The 20,737-nt window shown below is 36.5% G+C and overlaps 1 protein-coding gene across 50 annotated transcripts in view; it reads right to left on the bottom strand.

Moving 5' to 3' along the window:
* Positions 1-20,737, bottom strand: part of PTPRD (protein tyrosine phosphatase receptor type D) — a 545,821-nt gene that overhangs the window by 128,397 nt on the left and 396,687 nt on the right. For 20 of the 50 annotated variants that reach the window (XM_074017485.1, XM_074017489.1, XM_074017482.1 and 17 more), the window contains 2 exons: positions 17,429-17,589; positions 6,356-6,468 (listed from right to left, as the gene is read on the bottom strand). In XM_074017485.1, coding sequence (XP_073873586.1) covers positions 6,356-6,468; positions 17,429-17,589 — 274 coding nt within the window. Of the gene's footprint in view, positions 1-6,355; positions 6,469-11,276; positions 11,292-17,428; positions 17,590-20,737 lie in introns of all 50 variants that reach the window. The other 30 variants (XM_074017470.1, XM_074017474.1, XM_074017504.1 and 27 more) reach the window with 5 other exon arrangements.

The raw sequence follows: 20,737 nt of genomic DNA, 5'->3' as shown, positions 1-20,737 counted from the left end.
TTTTAAATCTCTTTTCCTAAAAGGTGCAAGCATAAACACTATAATTTTGGTTTTGTTTGCAGGTATTTTTGGGCCAGGGAGGAGGTATGAACAGGGACAGCAGACATTTTAACATTGAATGTGCAGGCACAGGGAAAGGTCGATGATTGGTGCACCACCAGTACTACCAGTAGCTCTTCCCTTACAACTTTCTTTGTACTGAAAAGAAAGTGAATTTCTCTAAGATCCTCAACCTCTAAATTTTCTTTGCTGGGAAAAAGAAGAAAAATGAACACATATTAGTGATTTGTTTTTTTTTTTATATATCACCATCTTTTAATAATATTATATTTATCTTCATCATTTTGTCCAATTCTAGAGACCATGGGCCAGAGGGGGTCAAACCTTCAGTAAAGGATTTTTACAATATTTCGAAAAGTCTGTAATTGGGTCTCTCTATCAAAATGGTAAATGTGCCTGCCCTAGGACCCTGCTATTAAATTTCCAGGTGTCTGCCATGCAGAAATAGCAATGATGGTGTCAAAATATATGGGTTCAATACAGTAGTATCTGTAATAGCAAAAATGAGAAATAACTTAGCCTCCACTAATAGGGAACGAGTTAATACATTTTTATATCTACAGAACTGACTACCATCATTGCCATGGGCTGTTAAAAAGAAGATAAGACGTATTAATACACTCACTTGGAAAAGGTCAATTTTTATATAGTTAAATGTCACAACAGCAAATTGTGTGTGTATACATATACGACATACATACACACACACACTCCTCCCTACCTACTCTATATCATTTAAATAACTACATATACAAATTAAGTCTGGAACGATATACATGAAACTGTATATGGCAGATATTTCTGGAGACTAAATTGGAGTAATGACAAAATATTTTAATGTTTATTTTAAATATGTCAAATAAAAAAAGAAAAAAAGAAGTGGGATGAAGAGTAATTTTTCTTCTCTAAAAGTGCTTTTATTGGGCCCTTTCCCACCATACAATTATAAAAATTTTCAAGTGTACAAAAATTAAAGAGTAGTATAATGAACACCTAAATGGTCACAATCTATATGCAATAACTGTTAACAAACTTATTTTCTATTTTCCAAAATTTTCCCAATAAACGTGTTGCCTTTGAAATTAAAGAGAAGATGCTCTGGGAGGGACAGACTAAAATAATTTGGAAATTGTTTATAAAAGAAAGAAAGAGAAAACTTTCCTTCCAAATGAGGCTAACACAGTTCATTTTTGTTTAACAAGCAACATATCTATTAACCCATCCTAGTGCACACCCAGTTACTGCTGGTTACAGAGATGTATGGAGCTTAATGGACGTTTCCTTTAAATGCATCTTTTATAAGTATTTTCTTCCCTTCTTCCACAGACCTTAAAGACTTGTAAAACTTGATCAGCAGTTAATAATTCCAGTAAATTCCTCTACTACATCACCTCTCTCTTTTACTTATCTTGCCCATCTTATTCCATTATCTGTTAGAACTAGTAAGTCAAACGTCAGCTAAATGATACCTTCCTATATACTTAAGTTCCCATTTTAATTTGGTAGTTATTAGTGAAACAACTGATGTTACTTAAATTGCCTGTTCCACACTAATTCTGGCTGACCTTCTATACTAATAATCAATGATTTATTGTTTAAATCATTATTCTCTTAAATGATGAGGTAGCTCATGCTGTCTCAAATATAACTTGGCTATACAATGCCATCTGAACTACAATAAGACAGATATTTACAATTGTGCAAAATACTTACAAGCTGAGGTGCCTGCTTTCACTTGTGAAAGCAAGAGCTTCCCCAGCCTGTTCAGGTGCTTACATACAGTGCTTCACAGACTGACATGATTTTTTTTCATTGTAAAGGATACTTTAATAATGAAAGTGTGCAAGCACAAAAAATGATAAATATTCCCGTATATTTGTCCAGACTTACCATGTGAATCCATCACTTAAGTAACAGATTAGTCCTAACACTATGCAGCATCCTGGAATCCCATCAGACTGTTCATCCTAAATCTAGTCCTAGCCCTAGAAAAACTACCATTTAGGGGGAGAAAAAAAAATTATTCAACAATTCCATATTGTCTCTGATGCAGCAATGGGTTAAGTCACAATTACATTATGCTCAATAAGAGAAAAATAAAATGGTTTTTCAGAAGGGGCTGGGTTGGTGATTCTTTTTTCACTCATCTTAATGCCAAAAAGACCAAGAACTTTGTTGCCAATAATGGACTAGTGGGCTTCAGCCCTGAACTACCTCTAGCTGCCAGCAGCATCAGAGACTTCAGAATGAGAAGATACAGCAGCTCCTTAAAGTGCTCCGTACAGATTCAAGTCCAAGCTACTTCTTTGGAAGGCTCTCAGCAGTGTCAGAGAGTGACTTGATTCTTGTCTAAAAGTTTGAAAATGTGCTAAAGCAATGTTCCTCCCCACACTCTCCAACCTCACAAGGATGGTTATACTGACAAAAAAGCACGTTTCTCTGTCTTCTCTTTGTGCTGAGCAACAGTGGACGGAAATCTTAACTTTCTGACCCAACTGTGTTTGTGGTACTGCATTTAAGGGAACAGTTCTTTGACATACTTAGATTGTTGGAATGCTATATTTATATGAAATTGGGAATAACAGGCAGAATTAAGGAAAAAAGGATCTGACTCCTTAAATCTAGATTCTCCAAAAGAATAAATAACTTAGAATGTAAATGAATCTATCACTCACAAAATGATTTTTTTGAGAAAGTAGAATTTATGGAATCACTGAACGAAGCAATGTGCTTGCTTTACCTTCTGAAAGGCCTACTGAATTTCAAATTGTATTGTTTGTTTGCTATTTTATCCTTCACAACAGACCCATCAGAAGTGGAAATCAATTTGCCTTCGGGAACAAACTCTGTACTAGGTACTGGTTATATAAATCACAGCCATCTTATTTCATTGAAAGACTTTTTTTTTTAACAGAAGATGTGGATTATTAATTCTCTACTTATGTATATTATTAATAAATATTTTCAAGTGTTATAATGTTTGGGGATAAGCAATTATACATTCATAGTAGATATAATATACTAAAAAGCCACATTTCAGATAGGGAAATGTAAATAATTTAAAAACCTAAAAATTAAGTAGCATCATAGCACCTGTTATGCAACACCTAATAAAGGATTATTTTATTTCATTTTCCAAGAGAACCCTTGCTTCTTCGTAAAAAAGAGGAGATGAACAAGCACAAAAGGGTTATTGGGTTAACAACCCCACATTTTGCTCTCATCCTATTGACAAGTAATTAAGGTAATTCACAGCCACTGGCTAAAATCTATGCAGCCTGAAGCAAATGGTCACATCTCTATGAATTTCACATTAACAGCAGAGTCTATTTCCTTTGTAAAATGGTATAAATTTTCCAGACAGCAGGCCACAACATAAGAGCTTGGACGGCAAATAAACAATTTCAACAAATCAAGCTTAAGTGAATTGCTTACCTGAGCTAAAGGGCATAATGTACTGCTTCCTGAGTGAACAGATATGCCAGGATCTTAGGACAATTTCTCCTTTTCTAGTCTCCTCATCTACTACAGCTCCTCTCCTATCTCATTTTGTCCACTTTATTCCCTCATCCATTTGAGATGATAAGTCTAACTTTAGTTAAATGACACCTTCCTTTATACTCAGGTCCCCATTTTAATTTCGTAAAGTCATTGGTGATACAAGAGATGTTACAACTGTAACATTCATTTTTCTTTCTGCTAGCTTATATAAAATTTAACAGATTCTCTCTATAAATGGATATAATCTTCCCAAATACATTGGGAAAATTAAATTGCCAATAGAATTCTTGAGTTTGGCCATATTTGCAAAATTACATCTGAAAGTGAAAAGTACTTGCAGACAGAGGTCTCCTGGTTGAAGACTTGAAGACATTCCTATTCTCTTACCTGCAGTCACCAGCACCTGCTAATCACTCTCTCTACATAGTTCCCATTCTTGCTTTGTATTTATTTCTGGCAACATTGTCTGTTGGTGCTAGAGGAGGTGAGGCGTAGCACTTTCATTGGCTCTCTTCTTTTGGGGTACCTTTGCCTTTCTGCTCAACCTTATACTGTGTTTCTGCCTCTGGTGGAAGGCCAAGGTTGGTTCCAGCACAAATGACATTTATGTGAAAGACAGAGGAAGGAGGGGCAGTGCAGAGATAGTTGCAAGGTACTGAGAAATCTGATCCATTTTTCTATTTCCATAATATGTTGCTCTTTTAAAGGGTGATGAGGTAAGAAATGCAAAGAATCATGTAGCACATCATTTCTTCAGCTTTTGGGTCCTCTATACATTGAATTTGCCAAATTGAAAGGAATATAAATTCCTGGGTCCATTATTAAGAAGTTGCCTGTAGGCCAAGAGTGGTGGCTAATGCCTGTAATCCCAGAACTTTGGGAGGCTGAGGCAGATGAATTGCTGGAGCCCAGGAGTTGGAGCCCAGCTTGTGCAACACGGCCAAGCTCCATCTCCACAAAAAAACAAAAAAATTGGCTGGGTGTGGTGGCATGCCCTACTATTCCCAGCTACCTGGGAAGCGGAGGTAGGGGGATCACCTGAGCCTGGGAGGTTGAGGCTGCAGTGAGCATGATTTTGCTACTGCACTCCAGCCTGAACAATCAAGTGAGACCCTCTCTCAAAAAATCCATCAATCAAACAAACAATGAAAAACAAAAAGAAGTTGCCTATAGCCTGAAGTAGTCAGTATCCACCTATTTCAAAAAGCGCTGAACCAACGAAATTTACTACAGTAACTTAATTTATATCAAGTTGCCTTAATAAAGTACTGAGTAGGTGACTCAATATGATGCATCCAGAGGGCTACAATCTATCCTGGAAGATGACACAAGTTTGTTCAATCATCATGCACACGTTCCCAGTGCATGATGAAATAATTTTTTTTTTTTTAAGTCTAACCTCATATGAGTTAGAATTTTTTTTTGAATACCAACATTATGATGATTGTATAGCCACACTGAAAATGCTAAACATTTCTTTCAATTGAAGAGTTACTAGTTACTATGGTATAGCTACATGTAAAAGAGAAAATATGCTGAGCATAATAAACCACGTTCAAAATAATTCACTGTAAAATGTGTACTGTAATACATTTGCAGTGTATCATACTGTGAATCAGAACATCCATACGACACAAAGAAACTTGTCTACAATTTGTGGGACAACACTACAACCACATTTTAATCCCAAAGACTTCTTAGAGAGCTCTTCACTTTGTTCAGTATCATAACGTATTAAGATAGGGTCACTCGGTTTTATATTTTCAGCTCCCTCTGCCATTCATAATTTGCCATTCATTTGGTATACACATGCTTTAGTTGAATGAAAGCAAAAGAGATCTAGGCCTGAATAAACAATATTGTACTGAAGGCCCCTCAGCAGGAATAGTAGTGTTCCTCTGTTGAGGCACTTAATGTTCTTTATTTTAAGAAACAAGTATAATTTTTGTTATCCTCAGTCACTTTATGTTTCTCTCTAGTAAGAAGTGATCAGTGACATTTAGTAGAGGTAATATTTAAAAATATTTACCTCATTTTCCTACCTCCCTCCCTCCCTTTCTTCCTTCCTCTTTCAGAGTGCCAGAAACACAAACAAAAAGGAAAATACAGAACAAATCTATGCTTTCCCATGGGGTGAAAGATGTGTACAGTCATCCATCCATTTACTCATTTATTCACTTGATAAGAAACTGAATGCTTTCCAGATTGGTGTCATTGGAAATAACAAAAACAATACTCACGCCCATAAAAATGATAGATATTATTATAAAGACTACCGTTCTTCCAAAATTTGAAGGAGAACCACATTTCTTTTTCTTCCCCACCCCATTTCAGGTTTGCATAAAGAACTTAATTTCCTTTCAGACTTTTGCTTGGGCAAGCCTCCATAATAGTAAAATAAAAGAGCAGGATGAACAAAATGGTTCAAAATAAAGTGATACCTTCAACTCTTTTTTTTTTTTTTTTTTTTTTTTAAAGACAGAGTCTTACTCTGTCACTCAGGCTGGAGTGCACTGGCGAGATCTCTGCTCACTGCAAGCTCCGCCTCCCGGGTTCACACCATTCTCCTGCATCAGCCTCCCGAGTAGCTGGGACTACAGGCGCCCGCCGGGGTTTCAACATGTTAGCCAGGGTGGTCTCGATCTCCTGATCTCGTGATCTGCCCCCTTCGGCCTCCCAAACTGCTGGCATTACAGGCGTGAGCCATCGCACCTGGCCTCAACTCTTAATATCAATTGAGCTGTACAACTTCTGGTAAAGACTGTGTGTGGATTAGATGTGTGGTGGTTCTTACCTGGTGTTTGAAAGTTAAGGCGCCTCAGTTCTACCGGGTCTGTTGGGTGGTGTGAAGGGATCTCCTTACTGTTCGGTATGCTGCTTTTTCTAGAGTCGGACTCTGCCCTCTTCCTATAGGGGGGAAATAGAAGTTTAAGAAGAAAACAAAAATCAATGGAAACAGATAAAAAAGCAGAGAGCTGCACCTGCACTCCCCCCCACCTCCCAAGTTTTCGGGTTTACAACATTTTAACCCAGCTGACTTGTGACCCAGTTCAGGTTGCTTTTCCTCCCTTGGCCTAATTGTTCTCTCAGGTCTAAAATTTTTGTTTAAGTGGATGATCTCGAAGTCCTGCTCCAACTGTATGATTAAATAATTCAGCAACTCTGCCTTTTGGCTTCAAGGGGATCTTGGATCCCCTTGATGAGATACACGTGGACCCTTATCGAGCAATTCTCTTATCTACTAGCTCTATTTGTGAGGAACAGGAGAGGATACCCCTGAGTCGCCAATACTAAGACTGTTGTTACCGCAGAGAAACTACCTGAGCTTAAGCTGAACAGCTAAATCTGTCCGCCTTTGCCCTAAGTATATATAAGTGGTGACTACAGCGAGGAGATGCCTTAGATTTTCCCATACGGCAGGTAAATACAAGTGCATTTTTAAGATGCCAAGTTATCCCTAATACCTAGGAGAATCGGGACCACGTTAAACAAACCTCCCCTTTCTCTTTCAAATGTGAAGGAAAAAAAATAGTGTTAGCTGTTAACAGTACTAAGCTGTGATTAATATTTTGTTAATGAAAGGTTCATAGAAAGATGAGAGAAAAAGTAATTTCACCTGGTGGGTAGATCAGCTCTCCTGATAATCATTCAAGGTGCCATTGACAGTGCCTTGTTATAAATGCAATTCTTCACATAATACATTTTAACTTTGTTCTAAAAGCTATCTACTAGCTTTATTATCCCCATTTAAGCTCTCATTATGTAATTTTAACTAATTTCTAAGCAAGAAATGTCAGATCTGTATATAAGATTTCTTTATCCAATAAAAAAATTAATCACAGAGTCATAACTATCTTCTTCCAGCTTGAATTAGATTAAAAACCCATTTAATCAACAGAAGCCGTTTTCAAATAGTGCTTTTTTCCCCAAATACTAATGCCTGCAATCTCTATGCCGGAGTCACAATCCCAGTATCTCACCGCTGCTCAAAGCAAAGGCATTTTCATTTGGGGGAAACAGGTACTGCACAGTGTTTAGGAACTTTCCTCTGTTCGATGTGACTGTGGTACAGCTCATTAGTGTTGCTGTGGCAATGGACTCTCATTCAATGCCACCCAGGTCGTTCTATGGTTAGCCATAGGACTCCTGCTAAATAGCCTTTCTTCCCATTTCTGCTCATGTGTATGAAATAAAACTAACCAGGGGATGAAGAGAAGACTGATACAAAGGGAAAGTGCACATGATTTGCTCAAGTGCAACGCCTTTGACGAAACATCCTTGATGGAATACATTTTCATGGCTCAGTCCTATTAGACATGTTGCTTTCTCGGTACCTTAGAGTAACCTGTCTCAGGATTTCCTCTTTCTATCTAAAAGTGTCAGATACAGCCTTGGGACAAAATGTACTGCCAAACCATTCCACCAATCAGAGGTGAGCAGTATTCTGAGACCTGCCAAGGCACTGGCAGCTCCAGTTCTATGGAGTAGAAAAGAAGAAAAGAAAGAGAAGAGACAAAGGGCTAGTGAAAAAGATATGAGGAGGAAGAAAAAGACAGGCTCAGAAGATCATGTGAAAGGAGGACATGATGACCAGTTTCAGAGCAGGCAATGTCACTGTGTCTATGCTATGAGTCTTCACCTCACCACACTAAGAGATTCCTTTTACCACTGAAGATGCAAAATCAAAATGGGTTAATGAAACATGACTGGGAGCAGCCAGCCAGTCAATTCGACGTGAAACATGTGGTTGGTCTTCTCATTTCAAATAATACCAATGGCTCTTCTCATGTTTTGATCATTTTGTGTTAAGCTGGCACAGATGCATTTCTTTACTAATGTGTCAGGCACTATGACAAAAATTTAGATTTTTCTCTCTTCCCAACGTGGCTCTGCCATTCTTGCAAGATTATGGAAACCAGAATTAGAAATATCTATCCAGGCAAGAAAATTACTTTACTCTTACAGGTATTGTAGGGTAACCTCCTTATCTTCTTTTTCCCTGTGGCTGGGGTGAGTGGCACTGAGCTGGAGGGATAGAAAAGAAAACTCTCTAAAGTAATTTAGTCAATTTCTCTGGTTCCAGGAGAGTTAGGAATTACATCTTGTTGCAAAGATGTTGAGTCTCAGAAAACTCAAGACATAGGACTAAAATTACAATTCACAATTTTAATGAACAGGGAGGGATTTACTGACATTTAATAACTAACTTCTCTTTCATTGTCTATTCAAATGAAATTACTTCCAAGACCTCAGTCTCCTGAAATCCAAGCCAAATAGAAAACCAGTTGCTTAAATGTATTTTGCTTAGTTTTGTTTCAATGATCACAACATGGACAATTCTGGCTGTCCACATTCTTATCACATTATTTTTAAACACCTATTATGTGATGTGCTAGAATGATTGTTTTCTAACACAGAAAACATTTCTAGGAAAGATGAGGAAGATGAAGAGTTTGGTCATCATTGCTAATAATACCAAAGAGTTTTAAAACATTCTCACAAAATATTAAAAGACATATAATGGTCTAAATTAGGCCCAACATGAATGTAAGTAGTAACATTTTTCCTGATAAATTTCAGAGGTCTCATCATTCTCATTTTCAGTTTGAAAAATGGAAAGAATAATGACTACAAACAGATTCTAAATTTTGCCTTGCTATACTATGTATTTTTTCTATTAAGACTATAAAATGTTAGTGTAAGTTTATTTCTTGCAATGAGAAGTATCTACTATGTGGAGGAGTTATGTAGGTGAAAAGGAAATGGAAGATCACTTGAAATTTTGGATCTATCAGAAACTGCTAATACTATACAAGCATGCAGTTGTTTGGCATGTGGGTAATACACAACACAAATGCCACTCTGGTCTATGGGGCATTTGCTTTCTCCTAGGGTCCCATCTACGGGGGAAGAAAAAATTAGGCTCCCAGCCAGGGGGGAAGAAATAACAGGGAAGTTGAGTGAAAGATCATATTTATGGTACTGAAACAAAGATATACAGAGATGTGAGCAGAGCTTTTTGAAAGAAAGGTATACTTGTTAGAAATATCTACTATCAATACTCAAGTAAATCAATCCAAATACTTGTTTCTGATAACATGAAGAATGTAATCCCAACTCTGCCACTATTGGTATGTGTCAACTACAAATTTTCTTTTCAGTTTCTTTATGTATAAAACAGAGGGAGATTAGAAGATGATGTCTACATTTTGGCTCAACTCTCTCATTTTAATAGAGAAAGGAAGCATTGATTAAGTTGTAAAATGGGAAAAGTGTTATGATGAAAGGTACAGAGTCTCTCGCTCTGTCACCCAGGCTGGAGTGCAGTGGCATGATCTTGGCTCACTGCAAGCTCTGCCTCCCGGGTTCATGCCACTCTCCTGCCTCAGCCTCCCAAGTAGCTGGGACTACAGGCGCCCGCCACCATCCCTGGCTAATTTTTTGTATTTTTTAGTAGAGATGGGGTTTCACCATGTTAGCCAGGATGGTCTTGCTCTCCTGACCTCGTGATCTGCCCACCTCGGCCTCCCAAAGTGCTGGGATTACAGGCATGAGCCACCACACCCGGCCGATGAAAGGTAGTATTTTAAGTGAGTTTAAAGTGTTTCGTCTTTTGGCTGAATAACAAAAACAAAAACAAAAACAAAACAAAACAACACACACTATTCTGCATGGGTTTTTCTGCTGGATAAATGGACACTAGAGATGTCCACACAAAAAAGACACCCTCATAGAGGTTTAAAAATTCTTATCATTGAACATGAGGCTTGCTGACCAATGTAAAGTGATTTTAGTGTAAATAATGCAGCAATAGTTCTCAAACTTTAGTATGCATCAGGATCACCTGGAGAGACTTGTTAAAATACAGCCTGGTGGGTCAATGCCTAGACTTTCTGATTTTGTAGGTCTGAGGTGGGGCCCGAGGATGTGTATTTCTATCAAGTTCCCTGGTGATGCTGGTGCTATGGCTGCTGGTCCAGAGGCCACTCAATGGAAACCACTGGAATATGGCACCGGGAGAAAAGTAGGTGATCTTTGAGATGTTTTTTGTAGTTTGATTTTTATCAGGAATTTATATATATGTTATATGCATATTTATACATAAGTGTATATGAATATATAGATATGAGTTAGAAAGCTAGAAGGTTAGTTTGGATTAATCATTCAATAACCACATAGCATATTTTAGCTATTATTATTGCTATTATTATTCCAGACTGGGAGACATGGATAATAATTTTGAATTAGGGAAGAGTTCTCACTAAGGCACTGTCATCAATATTTGCAGGGTGTGAAAATGCTAATATCATTAGGTGATCTGTAGTCAAACTTGAAAACTAACCTTTGGTAAAAACAAAACAAAACAAAACAAAACAGTTTATGAGACACCTCACATTTCTGCCCTGTAAACACATCAACACACACAAATGCCCATTTTAATCTTGACCACAAACAAAACTCAGATATTGGTTTGTGTACTATCTTTTAAACTTCGCCTTTAATCTGTTTTTTTTTTCTTATATAAACAAAATATTTATCTTCCCCAGAATCATTTTAATGAAGTCACTGTGTATATGTAGGCTTTGCGCATCTTCCACGTGCCAGGTATCATCTTTTGTATGCAGCCCCGCCCTCCCCTCTTCAACAACTCCGAAGTCTACCAGTTTATTGTTTTTCTTACTGAACATGAAAGGGGTTTGTTCTCTATTCCTCACCTGTCGGGTTTACTGCTCCATTTTAATGCAGCAAAAAAAGGAAAAAGAAAGGCTAAATGTTAGTTGGCCAATGGTAACAACGATAACCATGACAACCAAGATTTAAGAAATAGTGTTCACAAGTAAGGACACACAACTGACATATATTCGGAAGCGACAGCGAATCAAAATATTTATGGACCTCTGATTATGAACTAAACAGAGCTCTGACATGAAGTTACATCACTGAATACACAGTGTGTGTGTGCGTGTGTGTGTGTGTGAATGACACATGCACTTTTATCCATCACCTATAAAATAATGCCACAATTAATTATATTCCAGGAAGTGTTTGATAGTGGAGAGATAATTTGATTTATTTTTATTTTTTTATTTTATTTTTTATTTATTATTATTATTTTTTGAGACGGAGTCTCGCTCTGTCGCCCAGGCTGGAGTGCAGTGGCGCGATCTCGGCTCACTGCAAGCTCCGCCCCCTGGGTTCACGCCATTCTCCTGCCTCAGCCTCCCGAGTAGCTGGGACTACAGGCGCCCGCCACCTCGCCCGGCTAGTTTTCTTGTATTTTTTAGTAGAGACGGGGTTTCACCGTGTTAGCCAGGATGGTCTCGATCTCCTGACCTCGTGATCCGCCCGTCTCGGCCTCCCAAAGTGCTGGGATTACAGGCTTGAGCCACCGCGCCCGGCCGATAATTTGATTTTTAAAAAACATGCTATGAGAAAACTACTAATGTATTCAATGGGAATACAGCATCATTCCGCAAAAGAAATTCATTCATTTAAAATAAAAAGCCTTCAATTAAGAGGTATGTCATTCCTTTCATAATAAATATCTACAAACTGTATTGAACTATACAGAAATTTGCACAATTGAATAATATACCAAAAGGTAATAAGGTGGCAGAAATTATTTCTTCAAATACCTCTTGCCACATCTTTTTTCCAATGAAGGATTAACCGCATCTTCAGTTTAGGAAAATATAATACTCATCATTATAAATCTACAGAGCATGGCCCATTTATACGGTTGGGCTTATCCAGAAAAACATTTTATTACCAGCCATTGACAGAAAATGTATTTTCCTAGTCTGTGGTGCTGTCTGTGAACACAACTAGTTCATGCTTATAGCTCCTTTCACCTGTGATATTATGCTGATTGTTTAAATAACCGTATTATTTCTGCAGCATATAACCTTTTCCTGAAAACAATTAATCTAAAAATCTTCACTTTGAGGCAAATTGCAAAGTTTTCAGTCAGTTCCCAATTGCAAAATAAAGGTACTAAGTTCTTCTTGATGCAATGAAATATATACCCAAGTGGCTGGAATATCTGGCCCTGTGCGACAATTCAATCCATCTCTTTTCAAAAATAAAACATCCACATTTAAATTGCACAAACACACACATACAAAGTAAATGATGAAAATGATATCAAACACATTGGTTAATTCTTCTTATTCTTAATTTTAAAGTGATTTACTTAGTGTGCCAGGTTAAAAAAAATTCTACATAAATGTTTCCAATTTGCTCACTTTTTTAAATCAATGACTTTATCAGGGAATCAGCTGTAGAAAAATCTATGCCTCAGGATGGAAAAACCACCTAGTGAATTATCAGTTCTGTGGATTAAAAGGCTGCTTGAGTATTCATATGCACAAATGCATAGTTCTAGATAAAGGTCAGCCTCACCATACACCTGGGTACATATGTGGTACAAATATCTAAGTTTGAAAGCTTTCACAATTGGTAAATTTAAATTACAGGCCAAGGATTTTATTGCAACTCTTGCCAGCCAAAATAAAGGTGACATTGAGTGATGAAGTCAACACATAGAAGGAATTGAGTTTGTTTAATACTGTTTGACTTGTATACATTTAATTATTCAATATTTTTGTGTGCCAGGCACTCTACTAGGCAGTAGGAACACAATAATGAATAAGACAGAGTCCTTGACCTGCAGTTTACTGGAGGCAGAGTGCCAAGAAAAGGGGAATTGACAGTAATGCAGTAGGTTCTATAATAGACAGGTAGAAAGTAGTTTAAGAGTCTTGGAAAAGCGATCCTAAGGTAGCCCAAACTGCTAGAGGGGAGGAGAAGAGAGGATAGAAGATGAGGCAAGCACCCAGAAAGCCTTGATTAAGTAGGTAGCATCCTAGCTTACTTCCAAAAGAAGAGTTGGAGTTATCCAAGCCAAAAGGAGTGGCAGGGGAGTGACAGGAAAGGCATTCCTAACCTAAGGAGGGCCTACTCAGAAGCCAGAAAGCAGAGTCAACCAGCAGCTTCCGGTATGGTTGGGTGTGGCCACATATTTCTTCACAGCATCTCAAAATATTCTGGACTGCATTTCTTTCTTTGATGAGGGCTTGGAACAGTATGGAGGGTTGATACAGAAAGAGAAGACTAAAGACACAAAGCTTGCAGAGAGCCAGCGTTGGAGCTGGAAAAGGCTGGAAAAACTGAAGCCTATATTTTAGTCTCATCTAGCTCATGGTTTTCACATCCTGAGATGGGGATGAAAAAACAGTGTGCATGCAGGCTAGATTATTACCATTCAAGGATGTTAATTTTGCCTAAAGTATGTCTCAGACTTCTATGACCACCTGATCTACACTTTATTTGATTCCATAGTATGTAATAAACACTTTTCATCCATCTTGAAATGCTTTTCCATAGAGGTAAGGTTAACAGTTTATTTTTAAATGTTTATTTTCTATATAAATAATTCTTGGACAGTTCTGGAAAAAAGTCTGAAAAGCCTTACATATGTAACAGATATACAGAATACGAACTTTCAATTGCCTTGTGGATTTTTTGTCGGAGTAGATGGACATGCAGTACCAATAGTATTACCTGGTGTTTAATGTTTTCAGATTATAGAACATTATATTAAAAAGGTCTAATTATCTGGTCCACCCACTAACTTTGTAATGAAGGCTAGGTTCAGAGTGTTGGCATGAATTTCTACCCCATGCAACCAGCTAGTCACAGAACTGGGACTTGGACTCAGGTTTCCTGGCTCTTCAGTCCAGTACTGGTCTGAACATTGCTACTACCTTATCTCTGTAATGTGTACTTTAAGCCATGGCCCATATCATATTTTCTAAAAATTACAGTACAAGAAAATTTATAACATTAAAGATATATCAAATATATTTTAATTTTCTGATGTTTCAGAGGGTATTTTAGGGATCTTACAAAGCCCTGGTGATATTTTTTGTTACTGATGATCAATGTAGTATAGGTGTACAGATTACTAGATTAAAAACAAAAGTTAAATGAACAGAATGCCAGATCAAAGAGTGTGCCATTTCCACATGAATAGATCTAATAGGAATAAGTCTCAAAGTCTCCTCAGACGTCTGGGTAAAATATACTTCTTTATATGATAAAACTATCTGTAGCTACAGGCCTATTGCTAATGCAAGCATCTTAGAAGCAGAGATACATGATAAAGTGGATGATCAATATAGTGTGAGTTAACAACGTTTTATTCTTATTCTCTTCTCAAAGCATTATTTGCATATGGGAAGTAAAATATTCTGACAATAATAATAATAATGATACTTTCAATTTTGAGTCATTACCAATGACCTGTATATAAACTGAAAGGCACCTAAAAAGAGGGAATGGAGTATTTATTACGTAATTAACTTTGCTCAGGATCCAAGCTATAAAAGACACTATTCATTGGGTACAGAAGATTTCCTTTTGAACTGCCTCATGATAATCAAGAAGGACATTGTTGGGTCTACTTGAATTTCAAGTCAGGAATGTTCTTTACTGCTGAAGCAAGCATTTCTATTTCAGAAACGCTTCATGGGCCTTCAGATGGTTAGCTAAATATACTTAGCATTCGAGGATGTGTGCATTTCCCAACAATTGCATTAGACGATGCTTACATAGGCCCACACTAAAATGCTACTCTATTTTAACAGAGTCATAAAACCTTTAAATACGATACTTCTTTTTGTGGGATTAGGAAAAATAATAAGTGAGTTGATATTTTGTCACTTGCAGATGAAGAAAGAAACTAATTATCTTTTAAAAATTATTAGGGTTACAATCATATTTCGTCAAATTTACATAACTGATTCACAAATACCACATACATCTGTTACTATATGACTTAATGATAGCTATGTATATCCAAATAAAACATAACTTAAAAAATAAGGCATTAATTTTTCTCATTTCAAATCATCACAAAATGTCATGTGATATGGTCTAGAAATACACCTGTCAACAAGCATTTGTTTTTTGACCCGACTCCCATAGTAGTATGTGACCACCTAAGTAAATATTTCCCAGAAAACAATTAGAATTATACTACTGCTTTTTATTATTGAATTCTCTTCCGGAAAAAAGTGCAGCGTACAGACAGCAAAGGGCACCAGTTCCTGCTTGGACCCAAACAGAGTCTGTGATTACTCACGGGGCAGGTGGGTACCTCATGCTTCCTGCCCTTATCTCTTACATGGAGAGAGGTGATAAAATACAACGAGCTCCTTAAGATACATGCTTATAGATACAGATTGGAATGGAAGATTCAAATCATCAAATGAGAGGAGATTTTGGCTTTCTATCACTTGCTTTATCAGCTATTTTACAGCATGGGTAATTGAATGATGGCAGTGTTCACACACAAAAAAATAATGATGGATATTTCCTTCATTCTTTATAACTCTAAAATAGGATAGGCAATTTAATGGGTTATGGTTATGAACTTCTTTCATTTGTCCTTTATTTTCTCAACCCTCTCTTAATGCTGGAATAAAATGAAATGGAGCCTTTTAAAAACAAGTTTTTCAAAGGAGAAGTGTTCTGAAGGAGTTTCTTTTTTTAAGAGTCAAGATAAGAGGTTATGGGGGAAAAACGCTATTCCAGGGACAGAAGAGCAAGGGAGTGAGGGTGAAAATAATTAATATAAACCCCCAAAAGGGAGCTAGATGGGTAGGAAAAAGAGTGAATGGAAATGAGATTATCAGATTAAGCATGTAAGCAAGAATCAAAATGAAGATACTCTTTTTAGATTTTGAAGGCCAAGGTTATAGGGACAGGGAGAGAGAAGCTATCTTGTAGTAGAGGCATGAGATCACCTTCACAGTAGCATTTCAAAATATAACACACCACAAGGAAAATGAGAACATGGATTAAAGTTTTATGAAAATAAAATTTGGACTGGAAAAAAGTAAAAATCTATATAAAGGGAAGTAATTTTGAATTTAGTCATTTTAAATGTTTAAGAAAGGATATTATATGCTACTTTTTATAAGTTCATATTTATATTATAATTATAATCTGAAGACAGAAAGAATTTATAAGAACAATTACTAATGTTCTCTAACTGACCGGCCAGTGACCTAGGGGAAAAAATCTTATTAGAGATTAGATGTTAGAGGTAGAAATAAAATGGAAAAAGAGTGGCATATCAGAAAAATGTGGGTAGATACAGATTTGCATTCTAATTGTAGTCAAAGACACTACTCAAATCAACACATGGGCATAGTATGACTCAGATTATATTTTTTAAAAAAAGAATATGGTACCTTGGCATCCCTTTTTGGATACATACACGAATTCACCAGTGAAGATGTGGAATAAGAGTTAGAAGAAAAATTGGGAAACAATTCATTCTCCACCCCTCTCTTTTTGTTTCCCTTCCTTAATCCTTAATTTTCATGTGCTTTTGCCAAATTTTGAGAAATAGCCACAGGGAGCTATCTTAACGCTTGTGCAAATTAGATTTATATGTACAAATTGTAAAATCATGATAGTGTTTCAAAAAACATGTTGAAATCGAGCAATTATCTAAAACAATCAAATGAAAGCTTGCATGTAATTATTTACTTGTGAATGCACTAATGCCTCAATTATTATGAAAAGTGCTTATCTGCATAAAGCAGCTCAGAAGATTGGAGGCCGGAATAGATGCATGTTGGACAACAGAAGTCTATACCAAAACTAAATAAGATTCCAAATAGTACAGTCTTTACATTTTGATCTTACTGTAATGTAAACACTTTTCCAAAAATAACTGAAATGGCACTGAAGTATTTCTACTAAAATCAACCACCAAAGGACCATAGAACAATGATCAAGTCTTCAAAAATAAGGCAGCCTCTAAAATTGCAACAGAAATATTGGGTAAACCTACCTCTTATAAAGAAGAATAGCAATGACAATGCAGATGATAAAGACCACTGCAAGGACAGGGCCTACAACCCAGATCAAGCCTTCTTCTTCATCCGTGATTGGCTGTGGATCCAGATCCATTGACACCACGGGGTCGGAGTAAGGGCTGGTTGCATACATCTTCTGAGGAAAAGCAGAGTCTATTTCAGTGATAAAACAATGACTTTCTACAGAGTACCTTTAACATCAGAAGAAGCAAAAAATCGAGGAAATAGTGAATTTAATGAAAAGTGTGTGAAGCAACATCAGCAAAATAGAGGGGAGGGGAGAGGAGAATAAAGAAAAGAAAGGAAGGAAGAGGTTTTGTAAATACAAATTTCCTTATAGAGTGAAATACTTTATAATAAAGTAATTTTGATAGTACAAATTACTTCATAGACACTTTTTCATTGGGCTCTCTATATGGCGTATTAAATGATCCTATGAAGCGTAAAGTACCAGTAATTAACCAGTTGCAAAATGTTTACTGAACATTTACATTGGGCCAAAGTGTTAGATGCTATGTGAAAATCAAGAGAAAAATTAGAGTTCCAGCCCGCAAGGCATTATCATACAGTTAAGGAGACCAAAGTACATATTTACGTTCAAAAATAAGTCAGTATTTAATTAAATGTGAATGTCGGTAGTCGTTAGTACTACTGTGCTTCTTAGTGCTTGGTACTACTTAATACTACTGCATATTAGTTAGGAAATGGAAGCCAAACAATGAACAAATAAAGTCTACAATTTCAAAAGGGAATTCCATAGTTCAAATTACAGATGTGAGATATACAGAATTGATGATATGGCTTTATAAAATATAGAATTTTTAGAACTTAAAAGAATTTAGCAGTTCTCATTTAGTTTTATTACAGTTATTGCTCAGAGACTGGTATGTCTGTTCTCAACAGACAATTGATAATATATTTTTCAAAAATACAGTTACTTGGAGAAAAAATGGACTAAATACTGATGATTTTTATTTCTATGATATCCTATCCCATTTAGTTCTGTCCTATTTTAGCCTATATTAGGAAAACATCTTGACTCTACTTGCCCCCTTCAAGTCCTTATCTTCTACTTTCCAATCCAACAGAAACTAATCCATATCCACTAACTGCTCTGCTTCTACTACTCACTCTTCATCTCTTCTCACTCCAACAACACCACTGTTCCTTTTTTTTTTTTTTTCATTTGCCAAATCTAATTGCCTTTATTCACTCTTTACCTTTCCAGACAACTTTTCCAGATTTGCCATAGTGGATCAAGCCTTCTTTAAAATTTTTATCTCTGGCTCTCTTAATTTTGTACTAAACCAGTCCTGTCCTCATCTTTCCAACTGCTCATGCCCTGCTGAGTTAATTGCCTCTGACTCCATCCTATAGACCAACATTCTTTAAAAAAAAAAAAAAAAAAATTATAGAGATGGGGTCTCACCATGTTTCCCAGGCTGGTCTCGAACTCCTGGTCTCAAACAATCCTCCAGCCTTGGCCTCCCAAAGTTCTGAGATTATAGGTGTGAGACACTGTGGCTGGCCCTGAACCCAAGTTCTTAAGTTCTATTCTCTACTAGCATCTCTTGTCCTCTTTTATCTGGCAAGGTTAGCCCAAGCTTTAACTCTCAACTTCCATGCAGAATATGTCTCTTCATTAATGTTCCTAAACTCAGATACTCTCTGAAATCCCAGATCTTCATTTCCAATCATTTCTAGAGACCCCCTACATATATGTTCAAATTAAGTATGAATTTAATTTTTTCCAGATACTACTTCCCTTCCTCCTGACTTCCCAAATTCTCTCATCCTCTCAGTATCTAGGAATGGATACTGATTTTACCTTATAGAAACAGAAATAGACTGGAAACACTGATTTTAGCTTATCAGTGACCCCCAGGTCCATCTGCTCTTCTTCTACTCTCACTTTTCTTTAGGACCTTACTTATGTGCTCCTAACCATACCAAGTTTCTTCCTTCCTCTAATAGTCTCCACTGCTGCTAGAGGTATCATCCTAAACTGCAACTATAAAGCCTTCAAGAGGCTCTCTTGAGATTCCCAAATAAAACATAGATAACTTAGCACGATTCTCAAGGGCATCCACAATTTTACTGTAAACTTGCTTAAAACACACAACACATTCCATCACAGTGGGCTTCTTGCTACTACTCCCTAAATGCTCTATTCTTGCTCCTCAACTCCCTCACAAGTTCCACAACATTTAGCTCCTGAAATTGAACAACAACTCTCCAGGCCTCCACTTGAATACTGCCTCCAGTGAAACCACCCCTTTTTAACTGACTGGCAGTGATCGGTCATTCCCCTCTAAAAAAAAAAAAAAAAAAAAAAAAAAAAAAAAAAAAGGTACAAATAATACAGTTAAATTTTTATTTAGTCCTTATTTTTGTTTTTGTTTTTGTTTTTAATGGCACTCACCAAACTCTATTTTGGCTTTTTATTTGTATACATACTTCATTTTCTTTGGTGAAACTAAAAACTCCTAGAAGGCAGGGATTTATATATTTTTTGTGTTTATATGCTTAAAGCAGCTAGCACTGAACCTTGTACTTAGTGGGTTCTCAACAAATCTTGGCTGAATAAGACAAAAAATGTTCATCTTTTCAAATGACTGAAACTGTCAAGACATCAGTATATATGCTCATTTTTCATGATTAGTACATATATTTAAATGTTTTAACCTGCATCTTTAAAAAATTTAGTTTATGGCATCTATTCTGAATTTAAGTACAATGAGCTCGGCCATCAAGCAGAACAGATGTCCCACTGAATGCTTGTATACTACTCTTCTTTCTCATTTTCGCCATTGTGCCCAGGAAACAGACTGACTAGATTTTCAGATTTTCTAATGCATTAAAAGAAGATGGAATCCCAGTATGTATGTCCAAGCCTCTCAGAGGCAGCAAAAAAAAAAAAAAAAAAAAAAAAAAAAGGATGTATATGGTATAAGGATTGACACAAAGGACTTGGCAAAGAACTATGTATTTAAGTTACATGATTCTTTATATCATTGTTTTGGTTTATACGATACCCACTCCATTTTGTAGGCAATGCTAAAATAGTTTGGTAGACAGAACTAGGCAAAACTGTCCGATTTGAAATTCTTTACCAAGAACCTTTAAGATAATAATCATGGTCCATTGAGATGGAAGTCTAAGCATAGGTTTTCCCAAAGAACATAGATTTCCAACCCATTCAAGAAACAGAGATGTATGAAAATGAAAAGAAAACGAAGTCATAAAATGATACCAGCCTCATGAAAAATATAATTTCTTATGTA

The sequence above is a fragment of the Macaca fascicularis genome, chromosome 15 (assembly GCF_037993035.2).
Source record: "Macaca fascicularis isolate 582-1 chromosome 15, T2T-MFA8v1.1".
Classification (NCBI taxonomy): Eukaryota; Metazoa; Chordata; class Mammalia; order Primates; family Cercopithecidae; genus Macaca; species Macaca fascicularis.
Note: the sequence above shows the minus strand (reverse complement) of the source record. Positions and strands in the feature narration are given on the sequence as shown.